We start from the raw sequence: 21,876 nt of genomic DNA, 5'->3' as shown, positions 1-21,876 counted from the left end.
ATCTCAATAGATACAGAAAAAGCATTTAACAAAATTCAACAACATTTCATAATTAAACACTCTCAATAAACCAGGTATAGAAGAAATTTAACTCACTAAAATTAAGGCTGCATGTGAAAAGCCAACAGCTAATATTATATTCAATGGTGAAAAAGCAAAAGCTTTTTCTCTAGGATCAGGAAGAAGGCAAGGATGCCCACTCTCATCACTTCTATTCAGCACACCACAGGAAATCCTAGCCAAAGCACATAGACAAGAAAAAGAAATAAAAAGCATCAAAATTCAAAATGAATAAGTAAAATTATCTGCTCGCAGATGGCGTGATCTTATACATAGAAACATTTCACCAAAAAGTTTTTCCAACTAATATATGAATTCAGCAAAGTTGCAGGATACAAAATTGATGTGTAAAATCAGTTGCAGTGATTTGAACTATCTGAAAATGAAATTAAAAAACAATCTCATTTATAACAACATCAAAAATAACAAAACACTTAGGAATTAACCAAGGAGGAGAAAGACCTTTATACTGAAAACTACAAAACAGTGATACAAGAAATGAAAGAAGATACAAATAAATGAAAAAAATCCCATGTTCACAAATTGGAAGATTTATATTGTTAAAATGTCCATACCACCCAAGCTACCTACTGATCCAATGCAATCCCCAGGGAAATCCTAAAGACCTTTTTTTTTTTTTTTTTAACAAAAATAGAAAAAAAAGTCCTAAAATTCAGAAGGAACCACAAAGGACCCCAAGTAGACAAAGTCATCTTGAGAAAGAAGAACACAGCTAGAAGCATCACATTTCCTAATTTCAAAACACACTGCACAGTTACAGTAATTAAAACAGTATGGTACTGGCATAAAGATAGATCCATAAACCAATGGAAGGGAATACAGAGCCCAGAAATAAATCCACAAATATAGTCAATTGATCTTTGACAAGAGTGCCAAGAATACAAAATGAGGAAAGGATAGTTTCTACAACAAAGGGTGTTGGGAAAATTGTATATGCAGACGCAAAAGAATGAAATTGGACCTTTATCTAACACTACACACAAAAAGTAAATTGAAATGGATTAAAGACATAATTGTAAGACCTGAAACTGTAAAACGACTGTATGAAAACACAGGAGAAAAGTTTCTTGACATTAACTCGCCTTGACAATGATTTCTTGCATATGACACCAATAGCACAGACAACAAAGACAAAATTGGCAAGTGAGATGACATCAAACTGAGGGGCTTCTGCAGAGCAAAGAAAACAAGCAACAGAATGAAGACGAAACCTATTGAATGGGAGAAAATATGTGTAAACCACATAAAGGTGTAGCTTGTTTTATTGTGTTTCGCTTTACTGTGTTTTGCAGATATTTCATTTATGCAGATTTACAAATTTTTAATAAATTTCAGGTCTGTGGTACTCTTGTGTGTTGAGCAAGTCTATTGGCACCATTTTTCCAACAGCATGTGCTCACTTTGTGTCTCTGCATTACGTTTTGGCAATCTTGGCAATATTTCAAATACTTGTATTGTTATTGTATCTGTTAAAATGATCTGTGATAAGGGATCTTGGATGTTACTATTGTGGTTGTTTTGAGGTGTCATGTATAGCACCCATATAAGATGGAAAACTCAGTCGATAAATGGTGTGTGTGTTCTGACTGCTGTACTGACCAGCCATTCCCCCATCTCTCTCCCTCTCCTGGGCCCTCCCTATTCCCTGAGACACAACAGTATGGAAATTAGGCCATTTAATAATCCTACAATGGCCTCTAAGTGTTCAAGTGAAAGGAAGAGTCTCTCACCTTACATCTAAAGCTAGAAATGATTAAGCTTACTGAGGAAGGCATGTCGAAAGCCAAGGGAGGCCAAAAGTTGGGTCTCTTGTGCCAAACAGGCAAGTTGTGAATGCCAAGAGAAAGTTCTTGAAGGAAATTAAAAGTGCTATTCCAGTGAACACACAAATAAGAAAGGGAAATAGCCACATTGCTGAAATGAAGAAAGTGTGAGTGGTCTGGATAGAAGATCAAACCAGCCACAGCACTCCCCTAAGCCAAAGCCTAAGTCGGAGCAAGGCCCCAACTCTTTTTAATTCTAGGAAGTTTGAGAGAGGTAAGGAAGCTGCAGAAGAAAAGCTGGAAGCTAGCAGAGGTTGCTTCCTGAGGTTTAAGGAAAAAAGCTGTCTCTATAAGATACAAGTACAAGGTAAGGCAGCAGATGCTAATACAGAAGCTGCAGCAAGTTATCCAAAAGATCTAGCGAAGATCACTGATGAAGGTGGCTACACAAAACATCAGCTTTCAATGCAGGTGGAACAGGCTTCTGTGAGAAGAAAATGCCACTGAGGACTTTCATAAGTAAAGAGGAAAAGTCAATCCCTGGCTCCACAGCTTCAAAGGACAGGCTGACTTCTTGTTAGGTGCTAATGCAGCTGATGACTTTAAGTTGAAATCAATGCTCATTTACCATTCTGAAAATCCTAGGGCCCCCAAGAATTAGGCTAAATTAAATTTGCTTGTGCTCTATCAATGGAAAAACAGAGCCTGGAATGACGGCACATCTGTTCACATCATGGTTTACTGAATATTTTAAGCCAACTGTTGGGACCTATTGCTCAGAAAAAGAAAAGATTACTTTCAAACTACTACTGCTCATTTACTATGCACCCGGTCACCCAAGAGCTCTGATGGAGATGTACAAGGAGATTAATGTTGTTTTCATGCCTGCTAACACAACATCCATTCTTCAGCCCATGGATCAATCAGTAATTTTTACTTTGCAGTCTTACTGTTTCAGAAATATGTTTCATAGCGCTATAGGTGCCATAGACAGTGATTGCTCTAATGGACCCGAGCAAAGTAAATTGAAAGCCTTCTGGACTAGCCAAGCATGGTGGCACAGGCCTGTAGCCTCAGTTGCTTGGGAGGCTGAGGCAGGAGAATCACTTGAGCCTGGGAGGTTGAGGCTGCAGTGAGACATGATCATGCCACCACACTCCAGCCTGGATGACAGAGTGAGACCCTGTCTCAAAACAACAACGACAACAACAAACCTGGCAACGATTCACAATTCTAGACACCATTATGAGCACCCACGATTCATGGGAGGAGGTCAAAATAGCAACATAAACAAGAATTTGGAAGAAGTTGATTGCAGCCCTCATGGATTGCTTTGAAGGATTCAAGACTTTAGTAAAGGAAGTAACTGGAGATGTGGTGGAAATAGCAAGAGAACTAGAATTAAAAGCGGAGCCCGAAGATGTGGCTAAAGTGCTGCGATCTCATGACACAATGTTAATGGGTGAGGGTTTGCTTCTTATGGATGAGCAAAGAAAGAAGTTTCTTGAGATGCAACCTTCTCCTGGTGAAGATGCTGTGAACATTGTTGAAACTGTTACAAAGGATTTAGAATATTCCATAAACTTAGCTGATAAAGCAGCATGTTTGAGAGGACTGACCCCAATTTTGAAAGTTCTACGATGAGTAGAATGCTATCAAAAGCATCACATGCTGCAGATAAATCTTTCATGAAAGGAAGAGTTAACTGATGTGATCAACTTTATTGTTGTCTCAGTCTAAGAAATTGCCTTCAGCAACCACCGCCCTGATCAGTCAGCAGCCACCAATATCGAGGCAAGACCTTCCACCAGCAAAGAGATGCGGACTCACTGAAGGCTCAGATGATCATTAGCATTTTTTATCAACATTTTTAAATTAAGGTGTGCTTTTTTTTAAAGACATGATGCAACTGTACACTTAATAGATATAGTATAAACACAACTTTTATATGCACTGAGAAACAAAAAAATTCATGTGCCTCACTTTCTTTCTATACTAACTTTATTGTGGTGGTTTGGAACTGAACCTGCAATATCTCTGAGATATGCTTATATCTGATAAGGGGATAATCACTGAAATATATAAAGAGCTCCTACAACTCAATAGCAAAAAAACAAAACAAAACAAAAAAAAACAAATATTCGGATTAAAAAATGGGCTAATTACATGAATAGATCTTTCTTAAAGAAGGCATAGACTGTAATTCCAGCACTTCGAAAGGCCGAGGTGGGCAGATCACTTGAAGTCAGGAGTTCGAGACCAGCCTGGACAACATGGTGAAACCTTGTTTCTACTAAAAATAAAAAATTTTGCCAGGCATGCTGGCAGGCGCCTGTAATCCCAGCCACTCAGGAGGCTGACAGGAGAATCGCCTGAACCTGGGAGGCGAAGGCTGCAGTGAGCCGAGATCACACCACTGCAATCCAGCCTGGGTGACACAGTGAGGCTCTGTCTCAGAGAAAAAAAAAAAAGACATATAAATGTCCAACAGGTATATGAAAAGCTCAATGTTATTAACCATGAGGAAAATGGCAAATCGAAACCATAATGAGATATCACCTCACACCTGTTAGGACGGCCATTATCAAAAAGACAAAAGTTAGCAAGTGTTGGCAAAGATGCAGAGAAACTGAAACCCTGGTACACTGCTAGTGGGAATGAAAATGGAACAGCTGCTATGGAAAACAATATGAACATTCCTTAAAAAAATCAAAAATTAGAATTACCATAAAATCCAGCCATCCCACTTCTGGGTATAGATTCAAAAGAACTGGAATCAGAATCTCCAGGAGACAGCTGCACTCCTATGTTTGCTGCAGCATTTTTTTTTTTGCAATAGCCGAGGTACTGAAACAACCTAAATGTCCACTGGAAGATGAATGGATAAAGAAAATGTGGAACATACATACAATGGAATATTATTCAACCTCAAAAAAGAAGGGAATGCTGCCAGATGCAACAACACGGATGAACCTGGAGGACAGTATGCTAAGTTAAACAAGCCAGTCACAGAAAGAGAAATACTGCATAATTCCATTTATATGAGGACCTATAATAGTCAAACTCATAGAAGCAGAGAGTAGTATGGTCGTTTCTAGGGTTTGGGGGAGAGGGAAGTGGAGAGTTACTATCCAAGGGGTAAAACATTTCAGACATGCAAGATGATGAAGCTGTAGAGCTCTGCTGCACAACATTGTCCCCATATAGAACAGTACAGTATTGTACACTTGAAAACTTTGTAAGAGGGTAGATCTCATGTTATGTGTTCTTACCATGATAAAAGAAGCAAATCAACTCAAAGATGCAGGAGGAAACTTTCAGCGGTGATGGATATGCTCTCAGGTGTATACACATGTCAAAACTGACCAAACCGTACACTATAAATATGTGCTGTTTTCTGTATGCATTTCAACTATATCTCAAAAGAGCTGTTAAATAAAAAAAAAAAAAAATTGGTAACGGACTTAACCTTCACTTCCATTAATAATTTCACCGGAACGAGTAAAATGTTCTGGGTATGAGCAAGCTTTGATAAGGAGAAACTAAAAGAAAATGCTGATATTAAAGAAGAAAGGAGACAAAAACGCGAGATGGAGTCCAAAGACCCCAGAGTAGGCTGTGTGGCTGGGTCTGGAAACGGGAGGGAGCCCGGACGCAGGCCAGACAGCTCTCCCTCTGTACGTGTGGGTTAGCAGGAGTTGGGGCACATATTCCAGACAGGGGTGCTTATCATTACTGCTCACTGATCGCCCTAGGCCCATTCCTCACTATTCCCACTTTCAGCTGGAAGACCCTGGGCCAGAAGTTGTGCCTCGGACTGCTCAGGGCACAGTGAAGCCACAGCAAAGGGTTCAATGGAAGGCCTGCTCTGGAGGCCAGGGTGATGGTGTCACTGTTCCTAGCATTCCAAGTTCTAATTCCAAATACTGTGTGACCCAGGCTGTGTCCTAAGGTATCGTCCACATGTGGGATCCGCGACGTGTTCCGTGGTAAGACCCACGGGTCTAGGGTGTGGCCCACTGTGTGACCACGGAGTGCAGAAGGCTGTGACTCCCTGTCGGGCCCGCAGAGTGCAGGCTCCACGGAATAACACCAGTGCCGCTTCCTTTGTATTGTGGGTTGAATAACAGGATTTTGCGATTACTCTAGAAACCCATCCTCTATTTTCCTAAATGAACATTCTGTATAAACAATTAAAATTAATTTATCCTATTTGCAGTTAGGATAACCTGTAGGAATTTAGGTGAAAGGAAAGGCTGCGGCTGAACACCACCAGCAGAACTAAGATGCTTTTCTTCTGAGGCCACAGACTAGGGTGCAGACTGCCTCCATCTGCCCCCAGGCAGTAAGGGTTAACATGACCACAGAGCTTCCTGCATTTCTCCGCGCGCGTGTGTGTGTGTGTGTGTGTGTGCGCGCGCGCCCATCAACACTGGGCCTCCCGTACCCTGTTGCAAGCCCATTATTGTACCGAAGCCCAAGTGTGGAGAGCATTACTTCTGAGAAAATGTCATTAGAGCCAAAAAGGGAAATGGATCTGAAAGTTAAATACCGTCCTCCATTAGGCACAGCGAAGTCTATTGGATCAACCACAGCCCAGCATGCTTTTTAGTTCCATGCAGCGCTTATCAAATAGCTGATGTTCAGGAGGCTGTTACATTAAAAAGGAATTCTAAAACAAAGTACCAGTTAAAATAATTTCAGAGATAAAGAGTCACATAACTGTTTCTTAATTGGCACTATTTTATTCATATTTTATTGGTTCTTTTCAGCACATTGAATTTCTTTACACAATGAAAACCTTTAACAAATAGCATGCTTCTATATTTTCTTAAAAAAGAGGGAGACTTCCTTATAGGTCACATATATCAATTAGAGCATATTCTAAATGAATTTTCAGCTCAACAGACTCAAAGCAGATGCAGGAGTTTCGATAAAACTATGCACAATGTGCGGAGCGTTTTGTTTTTCATTTGCTCTGTGTGGCACCTGCTGCTTTCCAATGAGCCTCTCAAAACGAGGGGTTTCGCAAACTTGTTGATTTCAAGAACAGAAATATACTCTACAAATACTATTTTTTTTTTTTTTTTTTTGAGATGGAGTCTTGCTCTGTCGCCCAGGAGTACAGTGGCACAATCTCGGCTCACTGCAACCTCCGGCTCCTGGGTTCAAGTCATTCTCCTGCCTCAGCCTCCCGAGTAGCTGGGATTACAGGCTCGTGCCACCACATCCAGCTAATTTTTGTAATTTTAGTAGAGATGGGATTTCGCCATGCTGGCCAGGCTGGTCTGGAACTCCTGACCTCATGTGATCCACCCGCCTTGGCCTCCCAAAGTGTTGGGATTGCAGGAGTGAGCCACCGCACCGGGCTGTTTTTTATTTTTATTTTATTATTATTTTTTTATTATTATACTTTAAGTTCTAGGGTACATGTGCATAACGTGCAGGTTTGTTACATATGTACAGAACCAAAGACAAGAACCACATGATTATCTCAATAGATGCAGAAAAGGCCTTTGACAAAATTCAACAGCCCTTCATGCTAAAAACGCTCAATAAATTTGGTATTGATGGAACGTACCTCAAAATAATAAGAGCTATTTATGACAAACCCACAGCCAATATCATACTGAATGGGCAAAAACTGGAAAAATTCCCTTTGAAAACTGGCACAAGACAGGGATGCCCTCTCTCACCACTCCTATTCAACATAGTGTTGGAAGTTCTGGCTAGGGCAATCAGGCAAGAGAAAGAAATCAAGGGTATTCAGTTAGGAAAAGAAGAAGTCAAATTGTCCCTGTTTGCAGATGACATGATTGTATATTTAGAAAACCCCATTGTCTCAGCCCAAAATCTCCTTAAGCTGATAAGCAACTTCAGCAAAGTCTCAGGATACAAAATTAATGTGCAAAAATCACAAGCATTCTTATACACCAGTAACAGACAAACAGAGAGCCAAATCATGAATGAACTTCCATTCACAATTGCTTCAAAGAGAATAAAATACCTAGGAATCCGACTTACAAGGGATGTGAAGGACCTCTTCAAGGAGAACTACAAACCACTGCTCAGTGAAATAAAAGAGGACACTAACAAATGGAAGAACATACTATTTTATTATTTTTAAGTGGGAAGGTTCCTGGAAGCTGCTGCCCTCCTCCTCAGTCCTGCTTCCCCTTCTCACTGGGGCAAGAGCTGCTCCCACCGTATTCTGTGTCTGCATGGATGTATTTTATGCTGTGCTGCAATGGCTGGTTGATGCCTTTGTCTCCCACACAAGGTCATAAGCTCCTGAGAACACAGAACAGCTCCTGAGACAGCTCCAGTTTGTAGACTGAAGCCTGACAGAACCTGGGACGTGGCAGATGTGCTACTGAATGTCAGTAATTGCTACTGAATAAACAAATAGTAGCCTGTAACACAGCACTGACGTCCTTCTCAATAGACAAGTTGCTCTACAAACCAAACAGCTGATTGATCGGTGGCATAGTCTAACTCTCTGGGGTATGCAGGCTTGGGCCTTGTTCTGGGCTTCCTCACCAGGACAGCCGTGGGTTTGTGGTTTGTCTACACCAGCCTCTGAGGGTGACTGGGAAGAAGGAGGCTGGCTCTGGGATCAGCACTCGCCTCTCGCTAGGTCCTGATTGCTCCCTGGGGCTACTCTCGCGTTCTCAATCTTGCTCTGCTGGAGAGCTTTGTGTCTACAGATTTCTGTGTCTGGCCTAATTCCAGTGGCTGATATTTTCCCAGAAAAGAAAATACAGCTGGGGTCGAGGCAAATGTGTGCTCCATGATTCTGGCGCTGACCTGTGTTTCTCCTGTGGCCTCCTGGCCGGCAGACTCCAAATCACGCTGTCTAGATGCTCCCGAAGTGGCTGTGAAACACTACTGCTTCTCTGCAGCCAAGTTAAAGTTTCCCTTTTGTAGCTTTTTATCCACCTTCCTTTCAGTGATTCTCTAATGAGTGGATTTCTTGGGGGAAAAAAAGGATAAACGTTTCATCTTTTTTTTTTCTTCATGCCGACTGACAGACAATCTCCGGCCTCCCATGATCGTGCCATCTATAAAATGCAGCTTCTGATATTGACTTGTGGAGCACTTTGACGGCTGGAGATAAAAGCAGCAGTCTCCTTCCCGTTTGATAACACTGCACACTGTTGTTCAAACTTTCTTCATCTTCTGGAAGCATCAGTTCCATTAGGTAGACACTCCAGGTTGCTGCTACATGCTGGGAGCTGTGAGAGCTTCTAGGTTCTTTCAGCAGCTCCTTGATGAACAGGAAACCAGCTGCCAGGTGCAAACTTGGAGCAGATTTCACAGCTACTTCTGCTCATAGTTTGCACCTAGGATCAATAACAGCATTAGTTTGGTTTTTGGTTTTTTTTTGAGATTCTTGCTCTGTTCCCTAGGCTGGAGTGCAATGGAACACTCTGGCTCATTGCAACCTCCTGTCTCAGCCTCCCGAGTAGCTGGGATTACAGGTACCAGTCACCATGTCTAGCTAATTTTCGTATTTTTAGTAGAGATGAGGTTTCACCATGTTGGCCAGGCTAGTCTTGAACTCCTGACCTCAAGTAATCCGCCTGCCTCGGGCTCTCAAAGTGTTAGGATTACAAGCGTGAACCATGGCACCTAGCCAGCATTATGCATTTTTTGTGTGCAAACATCAACATCAAACAATCAAGTTCCTACCTCTCCTGCACCTCCCCACTCATAAAATATCCTAAGGAAGAGGGATGCCCATCATGTTACTGAGAGGTTCCACGTGCCTCCCTGGAATCATGTTCTTGACCCACACTGCTGCCATTTATCTCGGAGCACATGCAGGCTCTGACTGGCATTTTTCTTTTAGGTTCTTGTCCTTTCTCTTCAACAACACGGTGAACTTTTTCCAGGGCTGAGGCTGGGCTCTCTGCCTTGTGGAATCTCCACGTCACCCAGAGAAGCACCTGGCACACAGCAGGTTCCGGAGAGATGCAAATGTTCGCAGTTGGTGAGTAATACAAGGGATTCAATGAATAAAATGACTTTTCCCTTGTGACTCAAAGCATGGATATCATTGCACCTTATTTTTCTGTTTATGTCAAAATACTCTCTTCTTCTGCTTTTCCTGGGAGCAGTTCATGCCCTCAGAAGGAAAATTCACTTTTCAACTGCAGAAGAACACACCAAGTGAGCATTAATCTAAAGCACAGTGATGCAACCTATGTCTTCTCCAAGGCTCTTCCGCCAGGATTAGATAAAGCCGATGCCACGGTGTGCTTGCTGTCTTCCTCCATCCTCCATCCGTCGGCAGGTTGACCTGCCTCTCATTAAAGAACATTTTCCCAGACCGGCAGATGAAGTAACATCAGGAAGGGTTGAAAAAGGTGTCTAAGCCTTGAACATTTCGATGGTGGCTTCCCTAACTGGCGCCTTCAGTGGCTTTTGGTGTAACACCTGCTAACAGCTGGGCAACGGTCCTCCGAGTCCTCCTGATGAGGCAGAGCTAGGGCAGCCTCACAGGATGGGACATGGGGCCAAGCCAAGCGGCCCGCAGGGCTGTGTGTGTGCCCCTTCTGTCAGGTGCTGACACTTCAATGCTTGTCTAGAGGACTTCATTTGCTGAGAATAATTTAACCCCAGAACTGCAGTTGGAAAAGTCTTTAAACGATGCTTTTTTATTCATAAACCACAGCTTTCAATAATGGGCTGCTATCTTTCCTGCTGCGGTTAACTGGCCTGGGCTTTTGAAGAGTAGGGCCATCAGCTTATGGCCCCTAAATGGGCTCATTAGAAGAACCGTAGACCCTTCTGCTATGGCCACTGTGGTGTCCTCTTCTCCACCAGCTCCTCCTCTTGGGATCCTAATTCAAAGACAAAGTCCTTCACTGACTTCTTTTCTTAGTAAGTGACTAAAACAAAAAGCCTATTATTTAGAGCAGTTTTAGGCTCACAGCAAAATTGAGAGAATGCTACAGAGTACAGCTGCCATGCACTCCCCGCCCCCACAGGCACAGCCTCCCCACCAGCAACATCCCTCACAGCGGGCTGCAACCTGTGAAGCTACCCTGGCATGTCACTGTCACCCAGAGGCCACAGGGCTAGAAGGGGTACACTAGGGTTCCCTCTTGGCGTTGTACATGCTGTGGGTTGGACAAGTGTGTGGTAACACTGTCCACTCTGATGGTATCACACAGAGTAGTTTCCCTGCCCTGAAAGTCCTCTGCGCGCTGTCTGTCCATCCCTAGCAAGGGAATTCTGAAACAACAGGGAACAGTTTTCACTTGGCCCCTAAACGCACTTAGAGTCACTGCTTTAGCTGAGAGAAGGTAATTTTCTGTTTTTCAGTAAGAGTTGGTTTCAGCTTAAAGCCAACCAAAAAAAAAAAAAGAAAAAAAAAAACCCAACAACTAAGTATTAACAAATTTAGATCCGGCTGGGCACGGTAGCTCATGCCTGTAATCCCAGCACTTTGGGAGGCCAAGACAGGCAGATCACCAGAGGTCAGGAGTTTGAAACCAGCCTGTCCAACATGGTAAAACCCTGTCTCTCCTAAAAATTAAAAGAAAAAGGAAAATGAGCCGGGTGTAGTGGTAGGCACCTGTGGTCCCAGCTACTTAGGAGGCTGAGGCAAGAGAATCGCTTGAACCTAGGAGGCGGAGGTTGCCGTGAGCCAAGATGGCACCACTGCACTCCAGCCTGGGCAACAGAGAGAGACTCTGTCTCAAAATAAATAAATGAATAAAATTAAAAATAAATGAATAAATGTAGACTCAAAGTAAATTATACTGGGTGCTGTGAGGTGAGAAATAATCATCTAGGGCTCCTTATTCAGATTTACGCAGTGGGGTTTTGGAGATCTTCTGATTATCACTTTCAATATCATGAGTTGATTTTAGGTCCTTCGAGTTAGGTCTTATCTTTGAAAATGCTAATCTTTGGAAACTTTTCATAGACTAATTAAATTAGCTAGATACCTGAATTAGCTAGGTCTCTTGGTCTCAACTCAACTGAAAAACCTGCTTGCCATTAAAGAATTTCCCTCTAAATGACACATGAGTCTGACACTGTCAACAGGGAAAGTCACTTGTGCTGGAGGAGCTGAGGTTGAGTCCAGGCACCTGAGTGTTCAGAAAGTGGATGCAAGCTGGCCAAACAAAGATGGACAGTTCCTCTCCTGCCTTCTTCTCTTCACCCCCAGGAGCACCCACCATTCCAGTCTCATCCGTCATCTTCCCCGCTGTTTCCTGGATGGCACAGGGTGCAGGAGTGGGCACATCTGTTCTGTCCTCCAGCAGCAAAGTCCTCCCAAGAGAGCCACCACCACTGCTTCAGTGTCTTCCTGTCCCTTCCAGTCTGAAGCCTCCTGTACCTGCCAGGCCATGAACCTGCACACCCAGTGGGTTCCTTCTCAGTCCTCTTTTTTTTTTTTTTTTGAGACGGAGTCCCGCCCAGGCTGGCGTGTAGTGGTGCGATCTTGGCTCACTGCAACCTCTGCCTCCTGGGTTCAAGCGATTCTCCTGCCTCAGCCTCCCAAGTAGCTGGGATCACAGGAATGCACCACCACACCCAGCTAATTTTTGCATTTTTAGTAGAGACGAGGTTTTACCACGTTGGCCAGGATGGTCTTGATCTCTTGGCCTTGTAATCCACCCACCTTGGCCTCCCAAAGTGCTGGGATTACAGGCATGAGCCACTGTACCCGGCCTCAGCCCTCTTTATCCCTGAGCTCCCAACTGACACTGCTGGCCACTGCCTTCCTCCTGAAACCTCTTCCTTTCTTGGCTGCTCCCAACCCTCTATCATTCTTCATACTCTTCTTCCTCCAGCCCTTTTGGAAGGGCTGGAGTCCCACGGCCTCCTATCCTGGGCCCTCCTCCTCCCTTCCCTTCTCATTCTGCATGTCCTCCCTGGGTGGCATGTCCTCTCCGGGTGGCATGTGGTCCCCAGGTGGCATGTCCAACCTGGCCAATGCACTACTGACTCTGGGCGACACATCCATCTCTGGCTCTGCAGCCTCTCTGAGACCCACGGCAAATGCCCAGCTGCCTTCCAGCTACTGCCCACTGGACACCCCAGGCCCTTCAGTCTCAACACATCTAGAGTGGAGCTCACTGTTCTCTTCTCCCACCAACGGACTCTTCCTCTTCAATTCCTTACTTGGAGAATGTCTTTGCCATTTCACTGAAGGGTTCAGTGACATTTCTTCACCCAGATGTTCTTCTTTCCCTCCATCTCATCAGTCACCAGGTTCCCAGGACTCCATTTTGCCCACACCCACAGACACGCCTGCCCCTTCCTGTCACCGTCACCGCATCTGAATGAGGTCGCCTCCTCACATCTTTTTTTTTTTTTTTTTTTCTGAGACTGAGTCTTGCTCTGTCCCCCAGGCTGGAGTGCAATGGCACGATCTCAACCCACTGCAACCTCCACCTCTCGGATTCGAGTGATACTCCCACCTTAGCCTCCTGAGAAGCTGGGATTACAGGCACCCACCACCAGCTAATTAAAAGTTAGCTGGTAACCAGCTAGTTGTTTTTTTTTTTTTTTTTTTTGAGACTGAGTCTCGCTGTGTCACCCAGGCTGGAGAGCAGTGGTGCGATCTCAGCTCACTGCAAGCTCTGCCTCCTGGGTTCACGCCATTCTCCTGCCTCAGCCTCCCAAGTAGCTGGGACTACAGGTGCCTGCCACCGTGCGTGGCTGAGTTTTTGTATTTTTAGTAGAGACGGGGTTTCACCATGGTCTCGATCTCCTGACCTCGTGATCTGCCCGCCTCAGCCTCCCAAAGTGCTGGGATTACAGGCGTGAGCCACCACGCCCGGCCTTAATTTTTGTATTTTTAGTAGAGATGGGGTTTCACCATGTTGGCCAGGCTAGTCTCCAACTCCTGACCTCAGGGGACCCACCCACCTCAGTCTCCCAAAGCGCTGGGATTATAGGCATGCGACACCACGCCTGGCCTCCTCACATCTCTTGACTGGACTGTTGCAGCTGCCTCCGTCTGGCCTCACAGCCACTGGCTAATGTTGTTTGGCGAGGTCAGCCTGTCTGGGCTTGATCCTGGCTCAGTCACAGAGGGCTGTGCGCACCTGGGGCTGGATGCGATTTGCTAGGATGTGTGATCTCATTACGTGAATGTACATACATTATTTCAACTAATTTCATTTACTCCTCTCAATAAGCCAGTGGGATTAGGATTATCATTGAGACGGAAACTGAAGCTCTGGGGGTGTACTGAAGTTTGTGCAGCTGGAGGACGGGGGTGCTAAGGGCCTCGGACAAGGTCTGACTCCAGTGCCATGCTCTAACCATCACACACGCCCCTCTGCATCTTTTAGTGGGTCACAGGATATCCCCAAATTTTGAAAGAGGTGTTCATAATGGTCATATATTCCAGTGACACAACTGTTTTCAGGGCCAGTACTAATCATGAGAATAAACACAAGAGGGTTGGCAAGTCCAAGACAGCATTTTCGACAGAGCGCTCTGAACTTCCGGAGTTTTGCCAGGTGAAAGAACAAGATAAATCCTTGGGATGAAATGAGGCTTCATGTAAACAATGGCAGTTTCCAGCCTATAAAATTTTAGTATCATTGATATAACGGTTTAGAACAAGTTATGCAACATAAACGTTTTGACTTAAATGCAACAACATCGCTGCATTCTCTTTAAGGCTGTAAGGATGTGCTATGCTTTTGTGAGTTCAGAAACATAAGGAACAGCCACAGCATGGGGATTTCTTCTGACTCCGAAAGCCATGGCGCCACAGAAGGCTGCGGCAAAAAACGAGGACAGCGTTACTAAGGGTGTGTCCAAGGCTGCTGCGCAACTCCAAAACTGTGGTGCTTTCTTGCTCACTTCTGCATTCATTAAGAGACATTTACTTGGGAAAAAAGTCATCAAAACCCCAGAGTAGAGAACATTCCTTCTGCGTTGTGTGTGTGTGTGTGTGTGTGTGTACACGCACATGTCTGAGCATGTGTGCACCGGGCACCTCCTCTGAGAGAAACTAAAGACACAGATTAAAATCATGCCAGCATTCTGATACAAAAGAAAACCAGCAAATGGTTTTGTACCAAAGAGATCGCTTCCTTCTTGAAAGATGTATTCCAGACAGAGAAATAGCAAATACACAAACTATAAGAATAATTGAAAAAAGTAAAAAACACAAATCCTATCTACAGTTGAGGATTTAACATTCGAATAACAATCCAGAATCATATTAAAGGAGTAGTTGAGTGGAACGTGCTGCCCCTTCCCCAACAGGACGGTAGTGAACACAGTCAATGAAAGCTGAAGACAAAACAACAGCACTGACTCTGTTACAACTCCATGAACTCAACAGCAGAAACATTCACCTGAAGGATAGTGAACACAGCTTTGTTTGCTCTATGTGCTCGTTTGGCAGATTAAATATTTTGATTCATGCCAATTCACATCAAGTATGCTTTTAATTGGTGTAGACCCAGGGCCTCTGCCAATGGTCTCTCATGTGAGTGAGCCCCTAAAGCCTAGTGCACAGCCTGCAGAAAAGTCTGTGTGACCTAGGTCAGATCAGGGGTAAGAGCCAGCAGCCCGTGACTGCGTTAGCCATGTAGATTACATTTTATTAATTTGAGCAAATGCTTAAAAATAGGTAGGCTTCAGAAATTCTGAAAACGTGGCAACTTTGGGCCTGTGTTCTCACAAGGCAACAGTGGATGAAGCTAGGATGCAGCTGTCCCTTTTAGACAGGGCACGCACTCCCTGCCTTAGCCCTTGTTACGGATTGAATTATGCTTCCCATCCCCCTGAATTCATATGTTGAAGCCCTAACCCCCAATATGACTGGATTTGGACATAGGGCCTTGAAGTAGGTAATTAAGATAAGATGAAGCCATAAAGGTGGGGCCCTAATCCCACAGTGTCCTCATAAGAACAGGAAGAGACACCCGAGATCTCTTCCTCTTTTTGTGTGCACACAGAGGAAAGGCCATGTGAGGATACTGTGAGAAAGTGGCATCTGCAAGCCAGGAACACAGTCCTCACCAGAAACCAACCCTGCTGGCACCTTGATCTTAGACTTCCAACCTCCAGAATTGTGAGAAAATGTCTGTTTTTGGTCATTCAGCCTGTTGTATTTTGCTAGGTGAGCAAGCTGACTAACACATTCCTCATGCTCAAGACCATGAGAGTTATCTGAGAATTCCTCTCATTGCCTGCCTTCCACACCCAGTCATCTGACCTGCTCCCCAAGCCCATGAGCTCCCCACTCCTACTATACCACACTGCTCTAGTTTGGACCCCATGATTCCTTGTCTTGACCACTGCCTTCTAACTGGAAAGTTCCATCCCATCTCTGCACCTGCTTAAAATCCAGCCATGGCATGCTTCAACCATGCTCCACCTAAAAATTAAAACGGGACCATATCTCCTCATAGTCACAGTGGCTCCCAGATTCTTGTGTTGTTGCCGGAGGATAGTGTGGGGTGCTACGTCCTGTGCAGGAAAGAAAGCTGAGTCATCAGGATCGACCCCATGAGGGAGACAGAGCACCGAGACACCCATGGAGAGATGTGCCCAAGTGCTCCATGAGAGGAGCACAAATAATTCACAGGACACAGGGAGTTAAACCTTTGTTTCCCCTCAAGGACTCTGGGAAGGTCTCCTCAAGGATTCATCATGATGGGAGATGGGACTCACCTCAAACTAGCAGGCATGGAGTGACAAAGGGCACCTGACTGGACACAATGGCTCACACCTGTAATCCCAGCACTGTGAGCCGAGACGGGTGGATCACTGGATCTCAGGAGTCCAAGACCAGCCTGGGTAACATGGTAAAACCCCATCTCTACATAAAATACAAAAGTTAGTCAGCCGTGGTAGCGTGTACCTGTAGTCCCAGCTGTTTGTGGGGCTGAGGCAGGAGGATTGCTTGAGCTGGGGAGGTCCAGGCTGCAGCAAGCCATGGTCACACCACTGCACTCCTGACTGGTTGACAAAGTGAGATCCTGTCTCAAAAAAAAAAAACCAAAATAGAGACATAGTCTCACTATGTCGCCCAGGCTGGTCTTGAACTCCTGGCCTCAAGTGATCTGACCACCTCAGCATCCTAAAGTGTTGGGATTAAACAAAAAACAAACAAACAAAAAAAAGGACACTGCTGGAGCGAGTGCACCTTCCCTGGGTCTGAGGTCTCTGAACCCAATGCCCAGCTTTCGGTGCACATTTCCAGAATAAACAAATGAATGTGGTCAGTGAGCAAGAATAAATGGCTGTTAAACACAATGGCAGCAGAAGCAATTATCCGAGGATATTAATGGTCAATAAGTCATGTTTCTGACTCAAAATTTTCCAGCTAAATCCATTTTAAAGCCTAATAAAATCAAGAATCTTTGTGTGTTTAACTCAAATCTATATAAAATCGGATAAACAACGTCAACCTCATGTAACAGTATGTGTTTTAGTGTAGATATCATTGGTGGAGGATACAATACACTATCCCTGAAAAGTGAGTCATTTGATTTTATGTCACTTTAGATATGATGCTGATATATAAACTCTATGAGGCTATGAGATGTCTTCAAAGCGTACTTTCAAATGTTACAAGAAGCTGACTCTTTAGAGCTCACCATTCTATTCTTCAGATCATATCTCATCCCATTTGTTTTTCACAGATTCATAGTCTAATAATTTTTATTATATAGAAAGCATTTTCTGCTTCCCATATCCTTTTATTATTTTTAAACTATGTTCAACTGTATAATCATATCAAAACAACGCTGGGCTGTCACAACTCCTGATCCTATTTGTCTTATTGTTTTTGGTTAGTTTCTTGAGATGACGATTCTCTCTCCCCTTTTAAAAAATTCTCCCCTTTTTGAATTATTTTAATTTGATGCATTTAAAAAATTTTGGCTGAAGTAATTTCCAATTAATGTCTTTCCAGGCTAAGCATGGTGGCTCATGCCTGTAATCCCAGCACTTTAGTTTGAGATCAGCCTGGCCAACATAGTGAGACTTGTCTCAATTTATTTATTCATTCATTCATTCATTCATTCATTCATTCATTTTTGAGACAGGGTCTCCAGCGCACCACCCAGCTAATTTTTGTATTTTTTGTAGAGACGGGGTTTTACCATGTTACCCAGGCTGGTCTTGAACTCCCGAGATCAAGTGATCCGCCAGCCTCAGCCTCTCAAAGTGCTGGGATACAGGCATGAGCTGCTGCTGTCTCTTTTTTTTTTTTTTTTTAAGTTTCCTTCCAGAAAAATATGTGGATGAGAGTATACTTTGAATACTTGCATATCCGAAGATTTATTTTACCCTCACACACCAACAACGGTAACAAGGTATGAAATTCTAAAGTTACACTTCTGTATCCTCAGACCTCTGGGAACGTGTGCTCTGTGATATTCTGGAGGTGAGCACTGGAGGGGGGAGCTCTGCTACTGCTCAGCCCGCGTCCCTGTTTGAGATAACCTGCGTATTTACTGGTTTTGTTGTTTCTTCAAAACATTTCCCTTTGCTTTAGAAATTAGATATTTCATTCACCAGGATACAACAGCTAAGTTTATGTTGTTTTAAATTATTCATTCTTGCAGTGCAGTGGACAAGTCCTCTCAGACTCAATATTTATTGTCTTCTAGATCTTGAATGAAAGTCGCATTCATTTACAAGCAGGCACCTTGCTAAAATCATGGAATAGCTCCTTCTCCCATGTACAGCGGAGACCACAGACCTGAGCGACTATTCTTCCTTACATCTCACAACATTGCGATCAAAAGCCCAATTATTATTATTTCGTCTTAAAATTTAAAAGGCAACAAGTAGTATCAGGAAATCGTGATTTTTTTTTTCATACTACGGTAGAGTGCATAGAACCATGTTTTCTGATTGTTGTAGGAGCACACGTACTTGCCATAGGTAAGCTCTGAAAACTACTACTGGGAGAGCAAGCATCTGGTTCCTCGAAAACGCTGGGACTCTGCGCCCGCCCTCCTGCCCGCAGTTACACAGACAGCACGCCGCGGCCGCCACCCTCTCGTGCGGCTGGTTCTCAAGCAAAACCTCCCAGAGCCGGGGTGGATCTTCTTCCCCAATAAACCCAAGTGCAGCTCAAGTTCTTTCTCAAAAGGCAGCAGGCCACACCCACCCACAACACTGTGAGTGGAATAAAAGCTTTGCGGTCAAGCTAAAAGGCCTTATAAATCTCCTTTCATCTGTGTTCTTAGAACAAACCGCCAGCCTCCGGGTGCAGCAGGAAGTGAGAGGCCAGGGCAGACATCCCCGGGGCTCAGACCCTGCGGAAGGTGCTCAGTCGAGGGGGAGGCTTCCCAGAGAGGCTCATTAATGAGAGCGAGCGAGCGGCAGTAAAAGCTCCAGGCACTGGGAGGGGCAGAACCAGCCCGGAGCGTCCTCCCGGCCAGGTCGGGGGAACCATTCCACCCGGTTTAAAAGGCTCTGCAGCCTGTCCGCGCCGCCGCCCGTCCCGGGATTCAGGAGCCCCTCCCGCCGCCGCTCCCCGGCGCCCACCGACCCCGCGGGCCCGGCGCGCTGTCCCCGGGGCGTCAGCCGACCGCGCGGCCGGGACCTACCGAGCAGCAGGAGCCGGTGCGTCTGCTGCAGGTCGCGCTTCTGCTCGCGCAGCATGCGGTCGATGCCCCGGCTCACTTTCCTCGCCTCCTTGGCCGCCTCGCGCTCCTCGGCGCTCAGCTGCTCGGTGCGCTGCCGCTTCTCCTTCGGCTTGTCTGCTTTGGGCCGAGCGCATGCCGGGCTCCCGCCGCCGCCCCGAGGGAGCGAGGTCCGAGCCGTGTCCCTTGCGGCCGCCCGGACTGGGGCCGGGGCGGGCTGCGTGTCCTGCACCGGGGGCTCCGAGGCCGCGCAGGGGTCGTCCCCTGGGCCCCCGAAAAGCAGCGGCCGCAGACTGTAGCACAGACCCATGTGGGCGCGGCACGGCGGGGGCGGCGCGCGGAACTAGGGCGGGCTGGGCGCCGAGGGCGGCCTGGTTCCCGCGCCCAGTTCAGGCCGGCGCCCCTGCGGAGGGGCGAGAGGGGGCTACACCCGGACCCTGCTCAGCGCTGCCGGCCGCCAGCTGCGGGAAGGGGGTGCGGCAGGCCCGGGCCGAGGGCCACGGCCCCTCACTGCCCCAGAGGGCCATTTTGCATTTTCCGCTGGGTGCAGGGGGTGGCGGCCGCCTTGGCTGGAGATCACTTGATAACGCCCAGAGCTGGCCAAGCCGACGGGCCTCGGCGAGCCCGGCCCCGTTACCGTAAATGCCGCCGCCGGTCCAGCCCTCGCTACCGTAAATACAGCTGGCTTTCGTTACCGTAAATACTGCCGCCCAGGCTGGTCCCCGTTACCGTAAATACCGCCGCGCGGGCGAGTATTCTGTACCGTAAATAATGCCGACTGAGCCCGGCGCGCAGCTGCGGACAGTACCGCAGTGGCTGTGCAGTCAGCACCTGGAGCCGCAGTTGCGGCAATTAGAAAACCAGGTGGCTTTAATCTTGGGTTATAGTAACTGAGGACGGAAAGCTGGGTGCAGGGATAGAGACCGTGGCTTTAAAGCCTTCAGTTTCCCCAATCCATTGCTTGCAGAGATGTCTGCACCTTGCCACTCCCTTTTCTGCTCATTATCTTACACACATGCCCGCACACTCTTTATCCCTACTTTAATACTACTATACCTTTGACCTCTACAAAATCTCCAATTCTGGAGTCTGGTCCATGACAACATTTTCAACAATTTCCACCCTTAAAAATGAAAACCGAGCACATATAATTGCCATGTACTATTTATATTTGCTGAAATGAGAATATGAGATTGTACACTGTATTTTCTTAATCCACAGTATATCGCAGAGAGGAGCAGATGCGCCTTCAGACTGGGTGCGCTCTCTCCAGGACGCTGAGAAACAAGCCCGCCAGAGGTCCCATATCTCCGGTTATTTCCCACTGAATGCACAGCATCTTGTAGAGCTGCTGCAACAGGTGAACATTTCAATACAGCTTGTGAATCACCTGCTGTAAGATGTGTTCCTTGATTTCCGGGAAAATGACATGGAATATTATAACTAATAGTTAAATACATCTCTCATTAACACACCAGGTTAGGCTGTTTAATGGAATGCAGCATGCGGCACAGTGTGTACTGCACCCGTTGGCACTAGATGTGAGTACTACATTGGATTACATTTTTTCTTTTTGAGACAATCTGGCTCTGTCGCCCAGGCTGGAGTGCAGTGGTGCGATCACGGCTCACTGCAACCTCCGCCTCCCCGGTTCCGGTGGTTCTACTGCCTCAGCCTCCTAAGTAACTGGGACTACAGGCGCCCACCACCACTCCCAGCTAACTTTTCTTTCTCTTTTTTTTCTGTGCATTTTTAATAGAGACAATTTCACCATGTTGGCCAGGCTGGTCTCGAACTCCTGACCTCAAGGGATCCACCCACCTCGCTTCCCAAAGTGCTGGGATTACAGGCGTGAGCCACCGCGCCAGGTCTGCATTACATTTTTAAATCAAGAAGTTGGAGATCTGGCATTCACATTTCTTTTGGGGGTCCTGCTAATAACAAATGTGCATATATGTACTACTTTTGACCTAACATTGTTCCCCAAATTTTGCTAAAATTATGGCATACTTTTAGATACTTGAGCAAAAGAAAGGATTATAGAAGATCTAACTTGGGAAAATAGAAAAAGTCACTAAATATCGTTGTCATTTTCACTATTCCTTCACTCATCCATCTGTCCGCTTATCCATTCATCCGTTTAATTCAGTGCCATTTAATCCCACATCCTTGCTGGTGCTGGGTGAGGCAGACATGAGTCCTCATGGAGTTTATAGACTAGTGAGGTAGAAATATACTCAATCATAAAGACACAGGTACATATATTAATTGTAAATTATGCTAATGCCATGAAGGGAAAAAACAGGATTCCCAGAGTGTAAGGGAAGGTCCTGTTTAAATCGGGGTGGGGAAGAGTAGTTTGAGAGGCAGGAAAGGCTTTTGAAGAAACTGAGACCCAAGAGACTTATAGCAATTGCTTTTCTGTTACAACTTATTAG

General features: G+C 45.5%; 1 protein-coding gene across 1 annotated transcript in view; it reads right to left on the bottom strand.

Moving 5' to 3' along the window:
• The window catches only part of GNAL (G protein subunit alpha L), a 206,115-nt gene extending 185,997 nt beyond the window's left edge, over positions 1–20,118 (bottom strand). The window contains 1 exon segment of the mRNA XM_017868805.1: positions 19,403–20,118. Within this exon segment, the coding sequence (XP_017724294.1) occupies positions 19,403–19,748 (346 nt within the window). The 5' untranslated portion in view covers positions 19,749–20,118.
• Between the last annotated feature and the right edge of the window lie 1,758 nt (positions 20,119–21,876).

Source organism: Rhinopithecus bieti, unplaced genomic scaffold (assembly GCF_001698545.2).
Source record: "Rhinopithecus bieti isolate Rb0 unplaced genomic scaffold, ASM169854v2 scaffold_4654, whole genome shotgun sequence".
NCBI lineage: Eukaryota > Metazoa > Chordata > Mammalia > Primates > Cercopithecidae > Rhinopithecus > Rhinopithecus bieti.
This window is presented reverse-complemented; position numbering and strand designations above follow the sequence as displayed.